The 19,775-nt window shown below is 39.0% G+C and overlaps 1 protein-coding gene across 2 annotated transcripts in view; it reads left to right on the top strand.

Moving 5' to 3' along the window:
• Positions 1-16,714, top strand: part of GDA (guanine deaminase) — a 216,219-nt gene extending 199,505 nt beyond the window's left edge. For both annotated transcript variants that reach the window (XM_077249047.1, XM_077249048.1), the window contains 7 exons: positions 3,056-3,163; positions 6,520-6,617; positions 9,066-9,133; positions 9,355-9,594; positions 9,680-9,798; positions 12,731-12,758; positions 15,096-16,714. In XM_077249047.1, the coding sequence (XP_077105162.1) occupies positions 3,056-3,163; positions 6,520-6,617; positions 9,066-9,133; positions 9,355-9,594; positions 9,680-9,798; positions 12,731-12,758; positions 15,096-15,166 (732 nt within the window). In that variant the 3' untranslated portion in view covers positions 15,167-16,714. The remainder of the gene's footprint in view (positions 1-3,055; positions 3,164-6,519; positions 6,618-9,065; positions 9,134-9,354; positions 9,595-9,679; positions 9,799-12,730; positions 12,759-15,095) is intronic.
• The last annotated feature ends 3,061 nt before the right edge of the window (positions 16,715-19,775 follow it).

Raw genomic sequence — 19,775 nt, 5'->3', positions numbered from 1 at the left:
CGGCTGCCAATCATAAAAATCCGCTAAAAAACTCGCTATAAAAGTAAATCAAACCCCCCTTCATCACCCCCTTAGTTAGGGAAAAATAAAAAAAATGTATTTATTTCCATTTTCCCATTAGGGTTAGGGTTAGGGCTAGGGTTGGGGCTAGGGTTAAGGCTACAGTTAGGGTTGGGGCTAAAGTTAGGGTTAGGGTTGGGGCTAAAGTTACGGTTAGGGTTTAGATTACATTTACGGTTGGGAATAGGGTTGGGATTAGGGTTAGGGGTGTGTCAGGGTTAGAGGTGTGGTTAGGGTTACTGTTGGGATTAGGGTTAGGGGTGTGTTTGGATTAGGGTTTCAGTTATAATTGGGGGGTTTCCACTGTTTCGGCACATCAGGGGCTCTCCAAACGCGACATGGCGTCCGATCTCAATTCCAGCCAATTCTGCGTTGAAAAAGTAAAACAGTGCTCCTTCCCTTCCGAGCTCTCCCGTGTGCCCAAACAGGGGTTTACCCCAACATATGGGGTATCATCATACTCAGGACAAATAGGACAACAACCTTTGGGGTCCAATTTCTCCTGTTACCCCTGGGAAAATACAAAACTGGGGGCTAAAAAATAATTTTTGTGGGAAAAAAAAGGATTTTTTATTTTCACGGCTCTGCGTTATAAACTGTAGTGAAACACTTGGGGGTTCAAAGTTCTTACAACACATCTAGATAAGTTCCTTGGGGGGTCAAGTTTCCAAAATGGGGTCACTTGTGCGGGGCTTCTACTGTTTAGGTACATTAGGGGCTCTGCAAACGCAATGTGACGCCTGCAGACCATTCCATCTAAGTCTGCATTCCAAATGGCGCTCCTTCCCTTCCGAGCCCTCCCATGCATCCAAACGGTGGTTCCCCCCACATATGGGGTATCAGCGCACTCAGGACAAATTGGACAACAACTTTTGGGGTCCAATTTCTCCTGTTACCCTCGGGAAAATACAAAACTGGGGGTTGAAAAATAATTTTTGTGGGAAAAAAGTTTTGTTTTATTTTTACGGCTCTGCATTATAAACTTCTGTGAAGCCCTTGGTGGGTCAAAGCACTCACCACACATCTAGATAAGTTCCTTAGGGGGTCTACTTTCCAACATGGTGTCACTTGTGGGGGGTTTCTACTGTTTAGGTACATTAGGGGCTCTGCAAACGCAATGTGACGCCTGCAGACCATTCCATCTAAGTCTGCATTCCAAATGGCGCTCCTTCACTTCCGAGCCCTTCCATGCGTCCAAACGGTGGTTCCCCCCCACATATGGGGTATCAGCGCACTCAGGACAAATTGGACAACAAATTTTGGGGTCCAATTTCTCCTGTTACCCTCGGGAAAATACAAAACTGGGGGCTGAAAAATAATTTTTGTGGGAAAAAATTTTTGTTTTATTTTTACGGCTCTGCATTATTAACTTCTGTGAAGCCCTTGGTGGGTCAAAGCGCTCAAAACACATCTAGATAAGTTCCTTAGGGGGTCTACTTTCCAAAATGGTGTCACTTGTGGGGGGTTTCAATGTTTAGGCACATCAGTGGCTCTCCAAACGCAACATGGCGTCCCATTCCTGTCAATTTTGCATTGAAAAGTCAAACGGTGCTACTTCCCTTCCGAGCTCTCCCATGCGCCCAAACAGTGGTTTACCCCCACATATGGGGTATCAGCGTACTCAGGACAAATTGTACAACAACTTTTGTGGTCCAATTTCTTCTCTTACCCTTGGGAAAATATAAAATTGGGGGTGAAAAGATAATTTTTGTGAAAAATATGATTTTTTATTTTTACGGTTCTGCATTATATACTTCTGTGAAGCACTTGGTGGGTCAAAGCACTCAAAACACATCTAGATAAGTTCCTTAGGGGGTCTACTTTCCAAAATGGTGTCACTTGTGGGGGGTTTCAATGTTTAGGCACATCAGTGGCTCTCCAAACGCAACATGGCGTCCCATCTCAATTCCAGTCAATTTTGCATTGAAAAGTCAAATGGCGCTCCGTCGCTTCCGAGCTCTGTCATGCGCCCAAACAGTGGTTTACCCCCAGATATGGGGTATCGGCGTACTCAAGACAAATTGTACAACAACTTTTGGGGTCCATTTTCTCCTGTTACCCTTGGTAAAATAAAACAAATTGGAGCTGAAGTAAATTTTTTGTGAAAAAAGTTAAATGTTCATTTTTATTTAAACATTCCAAAAATTCCTGTGAAGCACCAGAAGGGTTAATAAACTTCTTGAATGTGGTTTTGAGCACCTTGAGGGGTGCAGTTTTTAGAATGGTGTCACACTTGGGTATTTTCTATCATATAGACCCCTCAAAATGACTTCAAATGAGATGTGGTCCCTTTAAAAAAATGGTGTTGTAAAAATGAGAAATTGCTGGTCAACTTTTAACCCTTATAACTCCCTAACAAAAAAAATTTTGGTTCCAAAATTGTGCTGATGTAAAGTAGACATGTGGGAAATGTTACTTATTAAGTATTTTGTGTGACATATCTCTGTGATTTAAGGGCATAAAAATTCAAAGTTGGAAAATTGCAAAATTTTCAAAATTTTCGCCAAATTTCCATTTTGTTTGCAAATAAACGCAGGTAATATCAAAGAAATTTTACCACTATCATGAAGTACAATATGTCACGAGAAAACAATGTCAGAATCATCAGGATCCGTTGAAGCGTTCCAGAGTTATAACCTCATAAAGGGACAGTGGTCAGAATTGTAAAAATTGGCCCGGTCATTAACGTGCAAACCACCCTTGGGGGTGAAGGGGTTAAGATTATTGTAATTGTTTTTACTATGTATACCCCTCCTCACATGTAAAGCGCCATGGAATAAATGGCGCTATAATAAATAATAATAATAATAATAATAATAATAATACAATCAGAGTGATTGGGAGACCTATATGATACCAGTACAGAAAGTTACAAAACTCTTGTTTTTAGTGTTAAACATACTTTAATGATTGTATTTACTTTTTTAATAATTTCGTTTCATTTATTTTATTTAATTATTTAGTATAGTTTCTAAGTTTCTACATCTTCTTTTAGAGTCACATCAGTGAGTCACCGGCAGAAATCAAAGAAGTTCTAAGATTATTTCCTGCTTGCAAAAATTATACTGAAGTTTATAATAAAAATAAACTTCTAACAAACAAGGTGAGCTGAATATTTTTTTTATACAGTTTCTTATTAAAGCGTCAATCTGCAAAATACATTTAACACCTACCCACACTTTAGATGATAAATGTATGATCACTGGGGATTTGGACACTAGCATCCCTCCATAATTCTGGTAACTGGCTATCCCAAAGTCACATGCGTTACCACCATTAATTTAACTTCTATGGGAGAGATGGCCGTTAATGTGCACTTCTGCTCCTGTAGACCCAAGGCTGAGGCTTTATATTTTGGTATAAATTGCCCACTTTTAACAACAGAATCCATTTGAATCGAGAACTCAGCTATAACAGAGACAACAAAATGAGAACTAGAGTATAATCCAAAACATTTATTTAAAATTTTAATAAGTCACACAAAACATTTATTATACAATGTAGTACAGAGGCTGCCCATAGCACGACTGATAGATACCTCATTAAGTGAAATTCAGTTTATTTTTACACTACTATTATGCGATTTTTAGAAGAAAACTATAAAGTAATATGCACAATGGCTGTGTACTTAATTTTGCACTATGCACTTTATTTATCTATCCAGAAGGTGCGTTCCTTTTAGTGTAGCTGGGCAGCCTCTATACTACATTGTATAATAAATATTTTGTGTGCTTTATTAAAATTTTAAATAAATATTTTGGATTATACTCTAGTTCTCTTTATATTTTGGTGCCCACTCTACCTCAAGAATGGGTGTGATGGAAAGGTAGCCCTCATATCCACAGTTCTCCATTGCACAAACACACTCACCAGAGAATTATGGCCCATTAATACAAGTCAGTAAACACAGAATGCTCCTTTATGGCACGATTCCCAGAGGTGGAGCCTAGTCAGTAAGTAGGCCATGGATGATTATGGGGCAACCACTTTTTATCTAAAGAGTAGTAGAATATTTGATATATGCAGTCCAGTGATCTAAACATAATAGTTTCATAGCTTTTTTCATAGTTTTTACATTTTAAGCTAGATTCAAGACCATCAAGTTCAACCTATAGCCTAGCATGGTAAAAAAAATCCCAAGGGGCAGATATTTACGCTATGTGCACACGATGCATTTTTTATGCATTTTTACGACCTTTTTTTACGCATGGAAATGCTCCAAAAACGCAATGGATTCCTTAAGCAATGTTCATCAATGACATTCCTGAAGTGTTGTGCACATGATCCCGAAACTTCCATCCTTATTTGCAGTGTTGTATTTTCTGCAGCATGTCAATTCTTTTTGCAGATCTGCAGCGTTTCTGCACCCATTGACTTCCATTGAGTTAGTCAAATCCAAAAACTGCAGGTGTAAAATGGTTTGTGGAGTTGCTGGCAAAAATGCTGCAATTTGTCAAAGGGAAATGATTTCAGAAGGAGGAAGAGTGTGTCTCTGTGTGTGTGGAGAATATGTGTGTGTCTCTGTGTGTGGACGGAGAATATGTGCGTGTGTCTGTGTGTCTGTCTGTGTGTGTGTGTGTCTGTGTGTGGACGTAGAATATGTGCGTGTGTCTGTGTGTCTGTCTGTGTGTGTGTGTCTGTGTGTGTACCCATGCGACGTGTGTACCCAGGCGTCGTCTGATGGGACTACTACTAACATCCGGCTACGTGTTTTGTCACATATTACAGTGACAGCATGAGTCGATAATGGGAGAATACTCTCATCATCCGGCGCCTGTGTTCAATTGTAAAAAAAAAATAAAAACATTTACATATTTACATACACAATACAAACTCACCGAACACCTAATCCCCGATGCTTGTGTCTCCTGCAAACAATCAAAAATAATACACCAACATATACTCACCTTTGCGTCGTAGTCCATTTAATACCGAGTGTCCCACGTCGATCTCACCCGGCCGCCGGCGATACACTGACAGGAGGTAATCGCTCCCGCAGTGTATCACTGAGCCGCCGTAAGAGCTCACTGAAGTTCATCAGCTGATGAGATTCGGTGCTCTCACTTACGGCACCGCTGCATGGGAAAGTTCTTACACATCGGTAGTGCCGTTAGTGAGAGCACCTGAGCTGATGAAGTGTATCGCCGAAGGCCAAGTAGAGCGGTCACATCTACACTTGAGATCACCGTGGGACACTCGGTATTAAATGGACTATATCGGACAGGATAGTATTATATCAACCACACAGTGAGAAAATCTCACCAAAATAAATAAATAAATAATATTCACTAGAACAAATCCAGAAAACCTACTCAAAAGTGAATATTCAAAATCCAAATATCAAATGCTTTAAAATAGTTTTATTGAATATAATTAAAAACCAGGAGAAACTAACAACAAACATCACCATATATATCATAGTACAAAGAATATATACATCATTAGGAACACAGATTCCATATTATATACAAATATAATTGGCTGAATGACCCTCAAAAAATCATATAAAGTGCAAATCTAATAATCAGTCTGTCAGGACTGCATAAAGTGCATAAGTGATGTACAAAGGGTATAAACACCAATATATTAGTGATCCGTGGCTCCCAAGGACTCCAGCTCCAACGTACGTTTCGCCACCGTGGCTTTTTCCTTGAATGCTAATTCTCAATTTTCTTTCAGCACGAATAAGTAGTCACCTATGACATAAAACAGCTAGACTTTGCTAATAAAGAATAAGTTCAACTAATCACAAAAATATATTTACTGAAAAAAGACACCCTGCATTTTGTGTATAAGCAAAACTGTAATAAGTTTGCTTACGAAAGCAACTCATGTTGTGGTAGAATGGGCAGTGTGCAAGACCACCAACACTGTGCTCTTAATTTCATAAAGGTTTAAATACATAGACCCCATATAGTATTCTGTTCTTTATGAGTAGCTTGATTGGAAATTTACATTTTTCATGTGCCCTTCAAATATATACAATGGGGTACAAAATTGAAGTTCATGGTTCCTTTGCCAAGAGTTTACACCAGGTTTTAGTGTAAACAGCACCATAAAAATGAGCAAATATGCTGCATGACAAATTAACATTAAAATGAATATATTTTTTAAATCATTTTTAATCATTTTCAAAAAAGTGATAAGAAAAATTGGCATTGGCTCCAAGGTGTGGTAGTTTGAAATCACATTGTTGAGTAAATAAAACTGGATTCAATTGTTTGAGACATAGATTTGATTTTCCGCCAGTTTATAGGTCAAAAGTTCCTCATTAATGTGACCAATTTTATTTTTCCTTGTATACAATGGACTGATTTCTTCAATGGTATGAGGAAGAAAAGGTGTGCACTACTGTATTGGATTTTTCAATCTTTTGGGCAAAGCCATTGTGTGTTACTGAAGTAAGGTCAAAATATTATTGCTTCCTTATTTTGTTTCCTTTTTGATTTGTCACTTCAGACAGTAATGGCTCATGGCTGCTACCTGACCACTGAGGAGCTAAATGTATTTAGAGAAAGTGGTTCTGCAATATCACATTGCCCTAATTCCAATATTTCGTAAGTTAATGGAAATTACATGCAACATAATAAGCTATAAAGTTTACTATGTGTATTGAGGCGAAGTTCACAGAGTCAAGGTTTATTCTTTAGAGGGACTGTCAAGAGTTTTTAGGCTGTAAAAATGGCAACAGGAACAATAATAAGGCCAGTTTCCCACATCCAACTTTCACTGTCCATAAAGCTTGGCCCGGGAGCAGGTCCCTTGACCTGAACTCAAAAGCCTCATGTGTGTTTGGGTCAGGACTCAGGACGAGTCCTAAGGACAATCCAGACATTGTGATAATTCTCAAATTGAAAGCTGGATATGTAAAACCAACCTAATCATGAGAAATGAATGTAATAATTTTAAAAAGGACTAACTTGTATTCATAAAATCGAAATTATGACTTAAAAGGTAGTAAATATTGGAAACAATTGTAAAATCATAAGTCACAGGGGCAAATTCATCAAAGCTTTTACACCATAAAGCTGGCATAAAACCTTTGAAGTTGTAACATTTTTGTGCAGTGTGAAATTGTTCAAAAATTCTGCAACTTTTGGAATTTTTCATGCCAGTTTGAATCCGCTCCTCTGGAATTGGTGGAGCCGGGAGGGAGTCAGGGTGAGATGGGATGCAGCAACGCCTGCCCTTCCAGTTCATCTAAAGTACCGTTGTTTTTGTATGGCAGAAATGCTGCTCCAGTCCGTTACTGGAGTAGCATTTCTGTGTAAGTCACTCACAAGATTAGCCGAATTCATTAGATTCATTAACCCCTTCATGACCTTGGGATTTTCTGTTTTTCCGTGTTCGTTTTTCGCTGCCCTCCTTCCCAGAGCCATAACTTTTATATTTTTCTGTCAATATGGCCATGTGAGGGCTTATTTTTTGCAAAACAAGTTGTACTTTTGAACGACATCATTGGTTTTAGTATGTCTTGTACTAGAAAACAGGAAAAAAATTCCAAGTGCGGTGAAATTGCAAAAAAAAGTGCAATCCCACACTTGTTTTTTGTTTGGCTTTTTTACTAGGTTTACTAAATGCTAAAAGTGACCTGCCATTATGATTCTCCAGGTCATTACAAGTTCATAGACACCAAACATGTCTAGGTTCTCTTTTTTCTAAGTGATGATTCCAAACTTTGCTAAAAAAAAAATTACGCCATTTTCCGATACCCGTAGCGTCTCCATTTTTCATGATCTGGGGTCGGTTGAGGGCTTATTTTTTGCATGCTGAGCTGGCGTTTTTAATTATGTCATTTTGGTGCAGATACATTCTTTTGATCGCCCGTTATTGCATTTTAATGCAATGTTGCGGCGACCAAAAAAACGTAATTCTGGCTTTTCAAATTTTTTTCTCACTACGCCATTTAACAATCAGGTTAATCCTTTTTTTTATTGATAGATTGGCGATTCTGAACGCGGCGATACCAAATATGTGTAGGTTTGATTTTTTTTTTATTGATTTATTTTGAATGGGGCGAAAGGGGGGTGATTTAAACTTTTATATATTTTTTTTTCACATTTTTTTTTACTTTTGCCATGCTTCAATAGCCTCCATGGGAGGCTAGAAGCCGGCACAACTCGATCGGCTCTGCTACATAGCAGCGATCATCAGATCGCTGCTATGTAGCTTAATAACAGGCTTGCTATGAGCACCGACCACAGGGTGACGCTCACAGCTACCGGGGATCAGTAACCATAGAGGTTTCAAGGACCTCTATGGTTACCATTCTGATGCATCACTGACCCCCGATCATGTGACGGGGGTCAGCGATGCGCTCATTTCCAGCCGGATGGCCGGAAGCACCAGTTAAATGCCGCTGTCAGCGTTTGACAGCGGCATTTAACTTGTTAATAGCAGCGGGTGAATCGTGATATCTCCCGCCGCTATTGCGGGCACATGTCAGCTGTTCAAAACAGCTGACATGTCCCTACTTTGATGCGGGCTCACCGCCAGAGCCCACATCAAAGCGGGGGATCTGACCTCGGACGTACTATCTCGTCCGAGGTCAGAAAGGGGTTAAAGTGGAAAGCGCTTCTTAATGAATTCATCTCCTTGTACCCGTAGCCTGAGCATCTTGATGAATTAGCCTTATACATTTTACACTTTTTTATAAAAAGAAAATGGAAGATCATAAACAACAATTAGCAAACGGCTAACACCAAAAACTTTGAAAGCCACATGATTCTTACTTGCAATTTGCCATGAAATTATATGGCAGCTCTTGGCAGTATTGTATCTATGATGTTTATATTTACATGTGTTGGCCGCTGCTTTGTGTTTTATTCTATAAAGTAAAGTATATCTAGTAAAAGTTTAGATATGAAGCTCAGCCAAAAAAGTCCTACCAAGAAAGGCGTAAAAGTATAGAAAGATAAAAAGTTTTTAAAGGGTCTATCCCAACTCAAGAACTCGACAACCACTTTAATTAAATATATTTCATGCATCCATTCTGTTACTTTCAGATTGTGCAGTGGTCACCTTGATGTTCGAAATGCTCTAAATCACAGAGTTAAAATAGGGCTTGGGACTGGTAAGGTATTTAATATATATCCTTGTGGTGGTTGACTGCTTGGGGTTAGTGGTATTAATTGAAAAACAATTGTTCAAGACATGTCATTTGTATCCAGTTATTTATGGTTTCTGAATATGACTTCTCTTATGGTCGTATGCCGCTGATCTATAACTTTTTTTAGTTTTTAGAAATAATTGATGAAAGAATACTTAAAAATGTAAATATAAAATTTCTATTAGATGTTGCTGGTGGGTATTCCATATCATTACTTGATGCTATCCGGAAAGCAATAGAAACTTCAAAAATTCTTTTCATGGAAAGATCAAAAGATGGACAGGACAATAATAAAATAGCAAACGAGAAGAAGCCAAGTGGAATAAACAGAGAAGCTCAAAATGGCTCAATAATAACTGAATTTAATGCTAAAGTGTTAAGTTACAAGGAGGCATTCCGGCTAGCAACATTGGGTGGCAGTGAAGGTAAGTTCACCATTTAAGAACAACAAAATGACAGCCAATCTCACTACATAAGTAAAATCTGTTTATCTATGCCCTTTCTTTACAGCTTTAAGCATTGACCACATAACCGGAAACTTTAAAGTGGGCAAGGAATTTGATGCACTGTTAATCGACCCGGAAGCCAAAGACAGCCCTTTTGAGGTCTTTTCTCAAATGTCTGGAGAGGTAGTGTTGAGATGCCTAAAATGTATATTTTCGGTTCAGACTACGATTGTCACGTTTCCAATATTCGCCAAACATAGCCAAATGCCCTTGGAGCCAATGGGAGTACAGGTGAGCGAATATGTTCGGAAACAATCGTCAAACATAAATTCGGCACAAATATGGTGCAAATATGGAACGAATATGGCAAATTTGGATTCAGCAATCTTTTTCCAAACATATTCGCTTATCTCTCATCTTTTCACTACTCAGTGTGACACTAGTGACTACTCACTGTGAGGAAGGAAAGTCAAATGGTCCGGGGTCAAAACCAAGAGGGCTCATAATAGACAAAGGGGTAAGACAAAAGTGTGGTCAGGTAACAGTCCATGGTCAGAGTATCAGGAAGATAGAGAATCAAAACAAAGGGGTAAGTCAAACGGATGGTCAAATGTAAATACAAGGCCAGAAAGTCAGCAATGGAGATCAAAATAAAACTCAGGTCACAGAGCAAACACACTCAACACTTGAGTAAAGCTACAATTGGCATTTGATCTGACAATTGTCAGAGTGCTATATAGCCCTGTAGTCACCCAGAATGGATGACACCTGGAAGAGATCCCACAGACCCGGTAAGAAAGGACAGCTGATCTGTCATTCACAATACTCACACCTCTGCCTCAGATTGGGTGGCATAGCTGTCACTTACAATCCTGATAGCTCAGCCAGCCCTCAATGCCATAGGGTGGTAGACCTGTCATTCAAGTGGCAGAATCATGACACTTTTATAGTACATTTGATTTTAAAGCTGGCTATACATGTTTGATTAGTTTAAATAACAGATGCTCCTCCTGACCCCCTTCTCATACATGATATCATTTTTTGCTAGAAATATATGTACTATCCGTGGCTAGAGAGTAGTAATCTGCCGCCACACAACTTACCTTTAGGGAAAATCAACATACCTGACCTTTTCCCATACACGTTATTTGGTTGGATGGCCCCTTAAACACTTTCAGGTTCAGCCAGGCTCGGACTGACCCATAGGGTAACAGGGAAATCCCCGGGTGAGCTCCTGTGCAGATTTAGGCCTCCAACTCCTCTGTATGGGCAATACGTCTCATAATTCACTTGATTCACTCTGTACAGAAAAAAGCAGCATCTCATCATGCATTAACCAAATTACCCAGTGTATTATTTTATAGAGATATAGGTAAATTTGTGAACAGGGGTAGTGTAATATTTGTATGCAGGTGAAAAGTGCCCCCCCCAAAGTCAATGTTATTGGAGTGCCCTTGGCACCCCAGTCCGACACTACTCAAATCCAATGATTCTTTTAAAATCAGCTGATGTTGTGACTGCTTCACATTTCTCTGGATTTTAACTAAATTTCTGCAGTGCCTCTTTCTTAGATAATAGAAAAGCAGCAGTATTCTACATTTACAGAGATTTGCAAAAGTATTCACCTCTCAGCTTTTTCATATTTTGCTATCTCACAACCTGGAGTTTCACTGTTTTTTTGAGGGTTTTTATCAGTTCATGTAAAGAACATGCCTACAACCGTGAACATTTGTTTGTTTTTTGTGGAGCAAACAACAAATCAGACAAAATAACAGCTCCAGCTCTTTCAAGTTAGATGGTTTCCTCTGGTGAACAGCAATCTTCAAGTCAGACCACAGATTCTCAATTGGATTAAAGTCTGGGCTTTGACTAGACCATTCCAAAAAATATCCCCTTAAACCAGTCGAATGTTTCTTTAGCAGTATGCTTTGAGTCATTGTCTTGTTGGAAGTTGAACCTCAGTCCCAGTCTCAAATGACTGACAGACTGAAACAGATTTTGATGAAAAATAGCATTGCATTTTGCACCATCCATCTTTCCCTCAACTCAGACCATTTTCCCTGTCCGTGCTGCCGGAAACATCCCCGCAGCATGATGCTGCCACTACCATGTTTCACTGTGGGGATGGTATTCTTGGGGTGATGAGTGGTGTTGGTTTGGTGCCAGCCATGATGTTTACCTTGATGGCCAAAAAGTTCAATTTTGGTCTCATCTGACCACAGCCCCTTCCTCCCTACATTTGGGGATTCACCCACATAACTTTTGGCAAACTAAAAACAAGCCTTACAATTTTTGTGTGAAGTAAAGGTTTTTTCTGCTCACTGTTCCATAAAATCCACCTCTATGGAGAGTATGGCTTATTGTTGTTGTATGGATAGATACTTCAGTCTCTGCTTGGGAACTCTGCAGCACCCCCAGGGTTACCATTGGTCTCTGTGCTGCCTTTCTGATTAATTCCTGGGCTGAGAGTTTTAGTGGGCTTTCCATTTGTCTTTTCATTTGATGATAATGGTGCTCCTGGGAGCATCAGAGACTGGGATTTTTTTATAACCCAACCCTGACTTGTACTTCTCAACAACTTTGTCCCTGACTTGTTTGGAGATTTCCTTGGTCTTCATGGTGGTGTTTGGTTAGTGGTGCCTCTTGCTTAATGGCATTGCAGCCTCTGTGGCCTTTCAGAGAAGGTGTGTATATACTGACAGACTATGTGACACTTAGCTTGCACACAGGTGGACTTCGTTTTACTGAGCATGTGACTTATGAAGGTAATTGCTTGCATGAGAAATTTGTAGGGGCAAAAGGGTGAATACATATGCACATGACAATTTTTAGTTAATTGATCCCATAAATTTAATTCATGCCTATATTATTCTCACTTCACCAATTTAAACTATTTAGCGCATCACACACAAATTCGATTCAAAAATATTTATACACAGGTTGTAATGTAACAAAATAGGTAAAAAGCCTAGGGGGTGAATATTTTTGCAAGCCACTGTAGTTTTATATGTCAAAAGAGAAGTATTTAGAAATCTAAATATTTGATGTACTATATACTGTATATACAACTGGATACGTGGAATTTTCTGTGAATTTCTCTCTTTTTTTAAATTAGGAAATGTTCCAGAGATTCCTTTATCTTGGTATGTATGTCAACGTTTCTTCGCCTTAAATAAAATAAATTCTCTTACGTCAGAATACTTCATACTAAATATTGTTTTTGTTTCCTAAAAATAATCATGGCATACAAAATTGAACATTAATAACTGTATATAACCAATCATCTTTCTCGGCAAAACCAACAAAAATCATAGAATTTCTCTGTTTATTGATTTTAGCCTGGGGGTACTCAAGGCTTAAAAATTGCAACTCTTCCACTCACCTCTTAAATCTCTGACTATGTCTGTGAAGACAATTGCCAGCTTCTGCTTTGCTTTCATGTGCCTGCTATCATGTGCGGACTATCTATCTTCTCATCCACTTCTCTTGGTTGAACATTGAGAGAGGCAGTAAAAGATGCCAGCTGGTAGATGCAAACTGCATACATGGAGTCATGTGACTACCTACTCAAGTTGCAAAAAGAGGGAAATCCTGACAGTGGGAGTTCTGCACACTGTGAAGACTGTGTCCAGGAAGACCCTTTCATTTAATTAGTTCTATTGGGAGTCAGAGGATTCCCCTGTATGATAGAACCAGCGATGTTGTGGCCTCTGCTATCACCACAAACCACAATGCCAGCGTGAACATATCTTTACACCACAGCAATGTGAACAAGCTGTACCGATATATAGATACATGTGGAGTACTAGTTCCAATAAAGATCTCACAGCATTATCTGTAGTTTTTGCCATGGATTGTGCCGTGAATGGATTGGACAAAGATTACATTGGATGCATTTAAAAGGGTGAATTCCAATGTGAAAGTAAACAAGATTTTTGTACAAGAATGACCAGATCTCGCAGTTTGCTCGTATTTCTGAGCCTTTATTGTTCACTCACTGTATGTTGCACCAAAATTGATGTTTACATGCGTGTTCATTGTACATATCTAGATGTTATAAATTGGGCTCCACCAGATGACAGATCCTTTCATAAGACACCTTGACTGCTGAAATGGGATGTAACAGAATTTTAATAATTATATCTTCTCCAGTGAGGAATTCTTTGGGTATGTTCCCACGGTCAGTAAACACTGCCGATTGGACGCTGTGTACACCCACAGCGTCCAACCTGCAGCAGCCAGATGTTACAGCACAGTGGATGAGATTTCATGAAATCCCATGCCCACTATGTGTGCTGAGATGCCTCCGGCTCCCCTGCGGAGATGGACATGCGGCACATCTTTCCAGACCGCAGCATGTCAATTTATGTAGCGGAGATGCTCAGTCTCCGCTGCGTAAATTATTCATACACTTTCATTAAATGCGGTAAAACCACATTATCTTCCTAGTCACATGCGTATTAAGTGCGGGAACGCAGCTTACTACGCATGTGTACTAATTTAAATAAACGTGTACCTTGTTTTAGCAGGAAGTACACGTACACTGGTTAAAAGTTGGAAACGTCAGGTCTGTTTCACTTAGAAAAAAGACGTCTCAGAGGAGATGTTATTTATATGTATAAATACATGTGTGGTCAATACAAAGGACTGGCACATGACTTATTCCTTCCAAGGACTCTAGAATGGACCAGGGGGCACTAATTACATGTGGAGGAAAGGTGATTCCTGCAGCTAAATAGGAAAGGATTCTTTACAGTTAGAGCAGTCAGACTGTGGAACACCCTACTGCAGGGGTTGGGACCCCGTTTTCTGCCCAGGGCCATTTGGATATTTAAAGTATCCTTCGGGAGCCATGCAAATTGTGCGCTAACTCCACCCACAAAGTAATTCTCGAAACTGGTGTCAGGATGTTATTTTTCATTGCATGTACCCCAGCATTCAGTAGTAAACACTGATTGCGCATGCTCACGGATCAAGAAGAAATTAAAAGGCCATTGTTCATCAAAAGATAGCTGCCGGCCCAAGCATTGTGGTCCCCAGAAATGAGTCCGGGGGCGGAGAAAAGATCATCGCGGGCCGTAAATGGGCCATGGGTCTGAGGTTCTCCCTCCCCTACTGCAAATGGTGGTAATGGCAGACACTATAACAGCTTTTAAAGAAGGACTGGATGATTTCCTCAGAACAAATGGCATTGGGGGTTATAAATAATCTAGAGATAGACCCAAGTCTTTTTTCAACCTATGTAAGACAGTAGGAGGCGACCAATAAGGGCCAGTCTAAGGTCTTAGTGGGGCCTTCAAGCCAACCAGGTGGGATAAGAGAGTCTACTTTCCCCCATTTCTGTGTGCTGTCGGTGACACAGCTTATTTTGGGGATTATTTTCATTTGTACATGGTCTACTATAGTTTTGTTATAATTCGTAGAATTATATGTATTGACTTTTATAATTCTCTGATCACTTTATCTTTAATTTTCTGTAGGTGATGATAGGAACATCAAGGCCGTTTATGTCGCTGGAAGATGTGTGGTTCCATTTCCTAACAATGCATAGAGTATTACTGGGAACAAATATTTTACTTGAATCTATGGAGATTTCTTTTTAATATGGACGCTGCTGACAGATTAACATAACTTTGTTAAAATATTTCTCTAGTGTTATAAAGTTATTAATTTAAAAAATATTCTTAAAATGAGCTAGTCAGAGATCAGAGTTTGATGTATTTTTAGGTAATTTATATATATATATATATATATATAGTATTTTAATATTTTTAGAAAATATAGAAACATATTTTTCCTAATAAAGAGTACTTCCACTTTAGAATTAACAATAATAGGATTTCAGTATTAGTCATTCCTTGTTTCATTATTAAAAGGGTTTTTAGAGATTGAAAAAACCATGGCTACTTTCAAGTAAATGGTGATGAGCTGATGGTGTTCATGGTGTTTATTCTAGAAGCGCGACAACGCTTGTCTATAGGCTGTTTTGTGTATGGAATTAAGTAAATATATATATTTTGCTACTTTTTGAAATGCCTTTTATTCTGGGATTTTTGAAGTCATATAGAAAAAATGCTATTAAAATGGCAAGAACCAAAATATTGTATATAGACAACTTGAGATCTGAAAAAAAGAAATAAAGTAAAGAAAATATATATAAACCCACCATAAAATGTGTGTGCCTGTGTGTGAAGCCAGTGGACTGCAATGATTTACTACAGGAAAAAAAAAGGTGTTGCTTAAGGTGGTATTCCCATCTCCCAGATCCTATCCCAATATGTAGTAGGTGTAGTAATAATAATAAAATTAGTAAATACCTCCAATTTAAAATGTAATATAGTTCTTCTGATTCGCTATGTTGCTTACCCCATGTGCAGGTCATTGAAGTATATAGTAACAGTCAGTTAATTGTTGTGGTTGTAACCATGGATACCTAAGCTACTGCAATGCCTTGCACATGAGGAAAGCGACATAGTGAATCAGAAGAACTATAGTACATTTCTAATTGGAGGTGTTTGCTAATTATTATTACACATACTACATATCAGGATAGGATCTGTCACACTACAATTACTGGACAAATAATTAACTACCGTACATAAATATTCATTCTAGCAGGAAATCTATCTATATAACAATCACTAATACCTTGCCAACTTGCCTTCTATACCAAAGCTCATAGGATCTATGCTAATTCATGGTAACATACTGTATGTACATAATGATGATTTATACAGTGTTTTATGCCATTTCTTTACGGATCCATTTGTTTTACGTTTGTCACTTGATTTGTTTAATGTGTCTTTTTTCCAATGCTAGCATATGTTTCCCACCTTATTAACTTTCCCCAGGATATCACCTTCTTTTTCCCCATGAATGTCATCAATGGAAAGGTCAAATACTTATATTTTGGCTATGGGTACAGTCATTTGGCAAGTTGTGTGCTATATTCCCTCAGGTCCTTCAAATTCCGAACCTCTACTTTAACTAATATTGTTAAAAAGTGTTTGGTACATTTTTAAACATTTTTAGTTTTTCAGATTATAAAACACAATTATTAATCAACATTAATGAATGTGAACAATATACAGATGTAAGGCAAAATAAATATTTATTATAATATTGTTTGTTTCTGTGCTACATTAGTTGTGTATCTGACTGTCTATGTTTGATAAGAGCGTGTTTGAGAGCATGGGATGATGATGAGAGAGACCATTTATGGAAACTTCACCTTCAAAGCAGAATTATCAGGTTTTTATCCTCCTACTAGGTTAAGTTCTTACGATGAGTTTTTGCATCTGTGCATTTTTGCTATGTAAAATATGCAGCATTTTTCAGCAAAGTGGATGGGATTTATAGAAATGTCATACCCACTGAAAACCCATGTAATCCGCACATGGCTTTATCAAGAATGATTTATCAAAACCAAATACAAGGAACAAAGCAGTATTTAAGAAGCTTGGTTTATGACTAGTGTTGAGCATTCCGATACTGCAAAGATCGGGTATCGGCCGATATTCGCTGTATCGGAATTCCGATACCGAGTTCTGATATTTTTGTGATATCGGAAATCGGAATCGGAAGTTCCTATAACTTCCCAGGCGTGTGCGGTGTGTATGGTTCCCAGGGTCTGGAGGAGAGGAGACTCTCCTTCAGGCCCTGGGATCCATATTCATGTAAAAAATAAAGAATAAAAATTAAAAATATGGATATACTCACCCCTCCAACGGACCCTGGACCTCAGCGGTGCAATCGGCAGCCTCCGTTCCTAAGAATGCAGTGAGTGTAGGACCTGCGATGACGTCGCGGTCTTGTGATTGGTCACGTGACCGCTCATGTGACCGCTCACGTGACCGTGACGTCATCGAAGGTCCTTCACTCTCTGCATTCTTAGGAACGGAGGCAGACGCTTGCAGCGGTGACAGCCAGGGCTCGTCTGAGGGTGAGTATATCCATATTTTTTATTTTTATTCTTTATTTTTTACATGAATATGGATCCCAGGGCCTGAAGGAGAGTTTCCTCTTCTTCAGACCCTGGGAACCATCCAGGATCACTTCCGATATTTGTGTCTCATTGACTTGTATTGGTATCGGGTATCGGTATCGGCGATATCCGATATTTTTTGGATATCGGCCGATCCAATCCGATACCGATACTTTCAAATATCGGAAGGTATCGCTCAACACTATTTATGACGTACCAAAAATAGACAAACACAGCATCGAACACTCATTGAAAAGCCAATAAAAAACTCAATGAAAAAAAACACAAGTATCCTAATTGACCTAATAGGTGCAGAAATGGAGCAGAAAATCTATAACCTAAAAAAGCACCAAACAGTCATTGTGGGAGCGTAGCCTGAATGTCCAGTTTTCATATAACTAATTATGGGATCTGTAGGCTATATACAGGATGGGATCCCTGTATCGAGACCTTCATCCGTTAGCCTAAGCCATGTACCTACAAAGATTGCCTCCCAGACTTGATACGTGATGGCATCACACAAGACTGCCTATTAATCTGAATAGATACTATGTAATTCTTTACTCCTCGTAAGGTGATGCCATAGGAAAAATGAATAATTGCTCCGAGCATTAAAAAATACTCGGAGGTCACCCGAGCATGCTTGAGAAATCTTGCGTAACAAGTATATTCGCTCATCACTATTCATCACGTCTATAAAAAGAGGGGATGGGTGAGCCTGACAAATTTACTATATTACTTTATAAATTGGCATACATTTTAACAGAAATCTATGCCATGAAATAGTGGCAATAGTTTTCAGTGTATGTTCAGGGGGGCAAAACATCTGAGTGGGCTCCAAACCAAGTAACCCTGATTACAACTATGGTGGGCACCCTAATAGTGGACATAGGAGAAGCTCAGCAGATGACCGCGCTGTTGCTGAATATAATCTCTTTACAAAGACCAACACCGATATCGATGGGGGATATTATACCAGGAAAAGAGGCCAGGATGAAGGACATTAACATAGGAAGGTGCAAGGATGGGGGAAATTATTACAGGAAAGGGGCACAGGATGGGGACATTATTACTGGAAGGTTTCAGGAGCTGGAACATTATTACAGGTGGAGGGACATTGTTACATGAGAGAGTGAATACATACATCTTCACAGGATCTGGAACTCTACAAGGGCCAATACATCTGACGAACATGCAGGTGAAGACTCAGGTCCAAATTTTGCATCGGGGTCCATCGGACTCTAATTATGCCAATGGATACAGACATCAATCAGAGAGGAAACTTTTCTTCTATATTTTGTTAGTGTCATTTTGTGAAATTTTCTCAAGCAGTTTAGGATTTTCTTCCTAAAGCCTCAATATCAATAACATGCATATCCTATTCTTAATTATTGGGGTTTATGATTGTGCACTTAGATTTTGCAAATCTGTAATAAAAAAAGCAATCTTGAAGTCACATGATTTGTGTATCACATGTCTTTAAAAATTAAACCAAAAATAAAGGTATTAAAATACATTAGCAAAAAAGATGGTGTTATAACATGCATTTTTTGGGTCATTGCTGCTTGTGTAATTATGTGTGTCAATGTTCTCCTGGGACTGTTTTGTTTCCCTGGTACAGACAACTGTGAATAGGAAAGGTTAGCCAAATATTAAGAACTAGATGGTGGCCTGATTCTACGCATCGGGTATTCTAGAATATGCATGACCACGTAGTATATAGCACAGCCACGTAGTATATTGCACAGCCACGTAGTATATTGCACAGCCACATAGTGTATTGCCCAGCCACATAGTATATTGTCCAGCCACATAGTATATTGCCCAGCCACGTAGTATATTGCACAGCCATGTAGCATATTGCACAGCCACATAGTATATTGCACAGCCACGTAGTATATTGCCCAGCCACGTAGTATATAGCACAGACACATAGTATATTGAACAGCTACGTAGTATATTGCACAGCGACGTAGTATATAGCACAGGCACAGAGTATATAGCACAGTCCACGTAGTATATTGCACAGCGACGTAGTATATAGCACAGCCGCATAGTATATAGCACAGCCACATAGTATATAGCACAGCCCACGGAGTATATAGCACAGGCCGGGGAGTATATTGCACAGGCCACGTAGTATATTGCACAGCTCACGTAGTATATTGCACAGCCC

The sequence above is a fragment of the Ranitomeya variabilis genome, chromosome 1, assembly GCF_051348905.1.
Source record: "Ranitomeya variabilis isolate aRanVar5 chromosome 1, aRanVar5.hap1, whole genome shotgun sequence".
Taxonomy (NCBI): domain Eukaryota; kingdom Metazoa; phylum Chordata; class Amphibia; order Anura; family Dendrobatidae; genus Ranitomeya; species Ranitomeya variabilis.
Note: the sequence above shows the minus strand (reverse complement) of the source record. Positions and strands in the feature narration are given on the sequence as shown.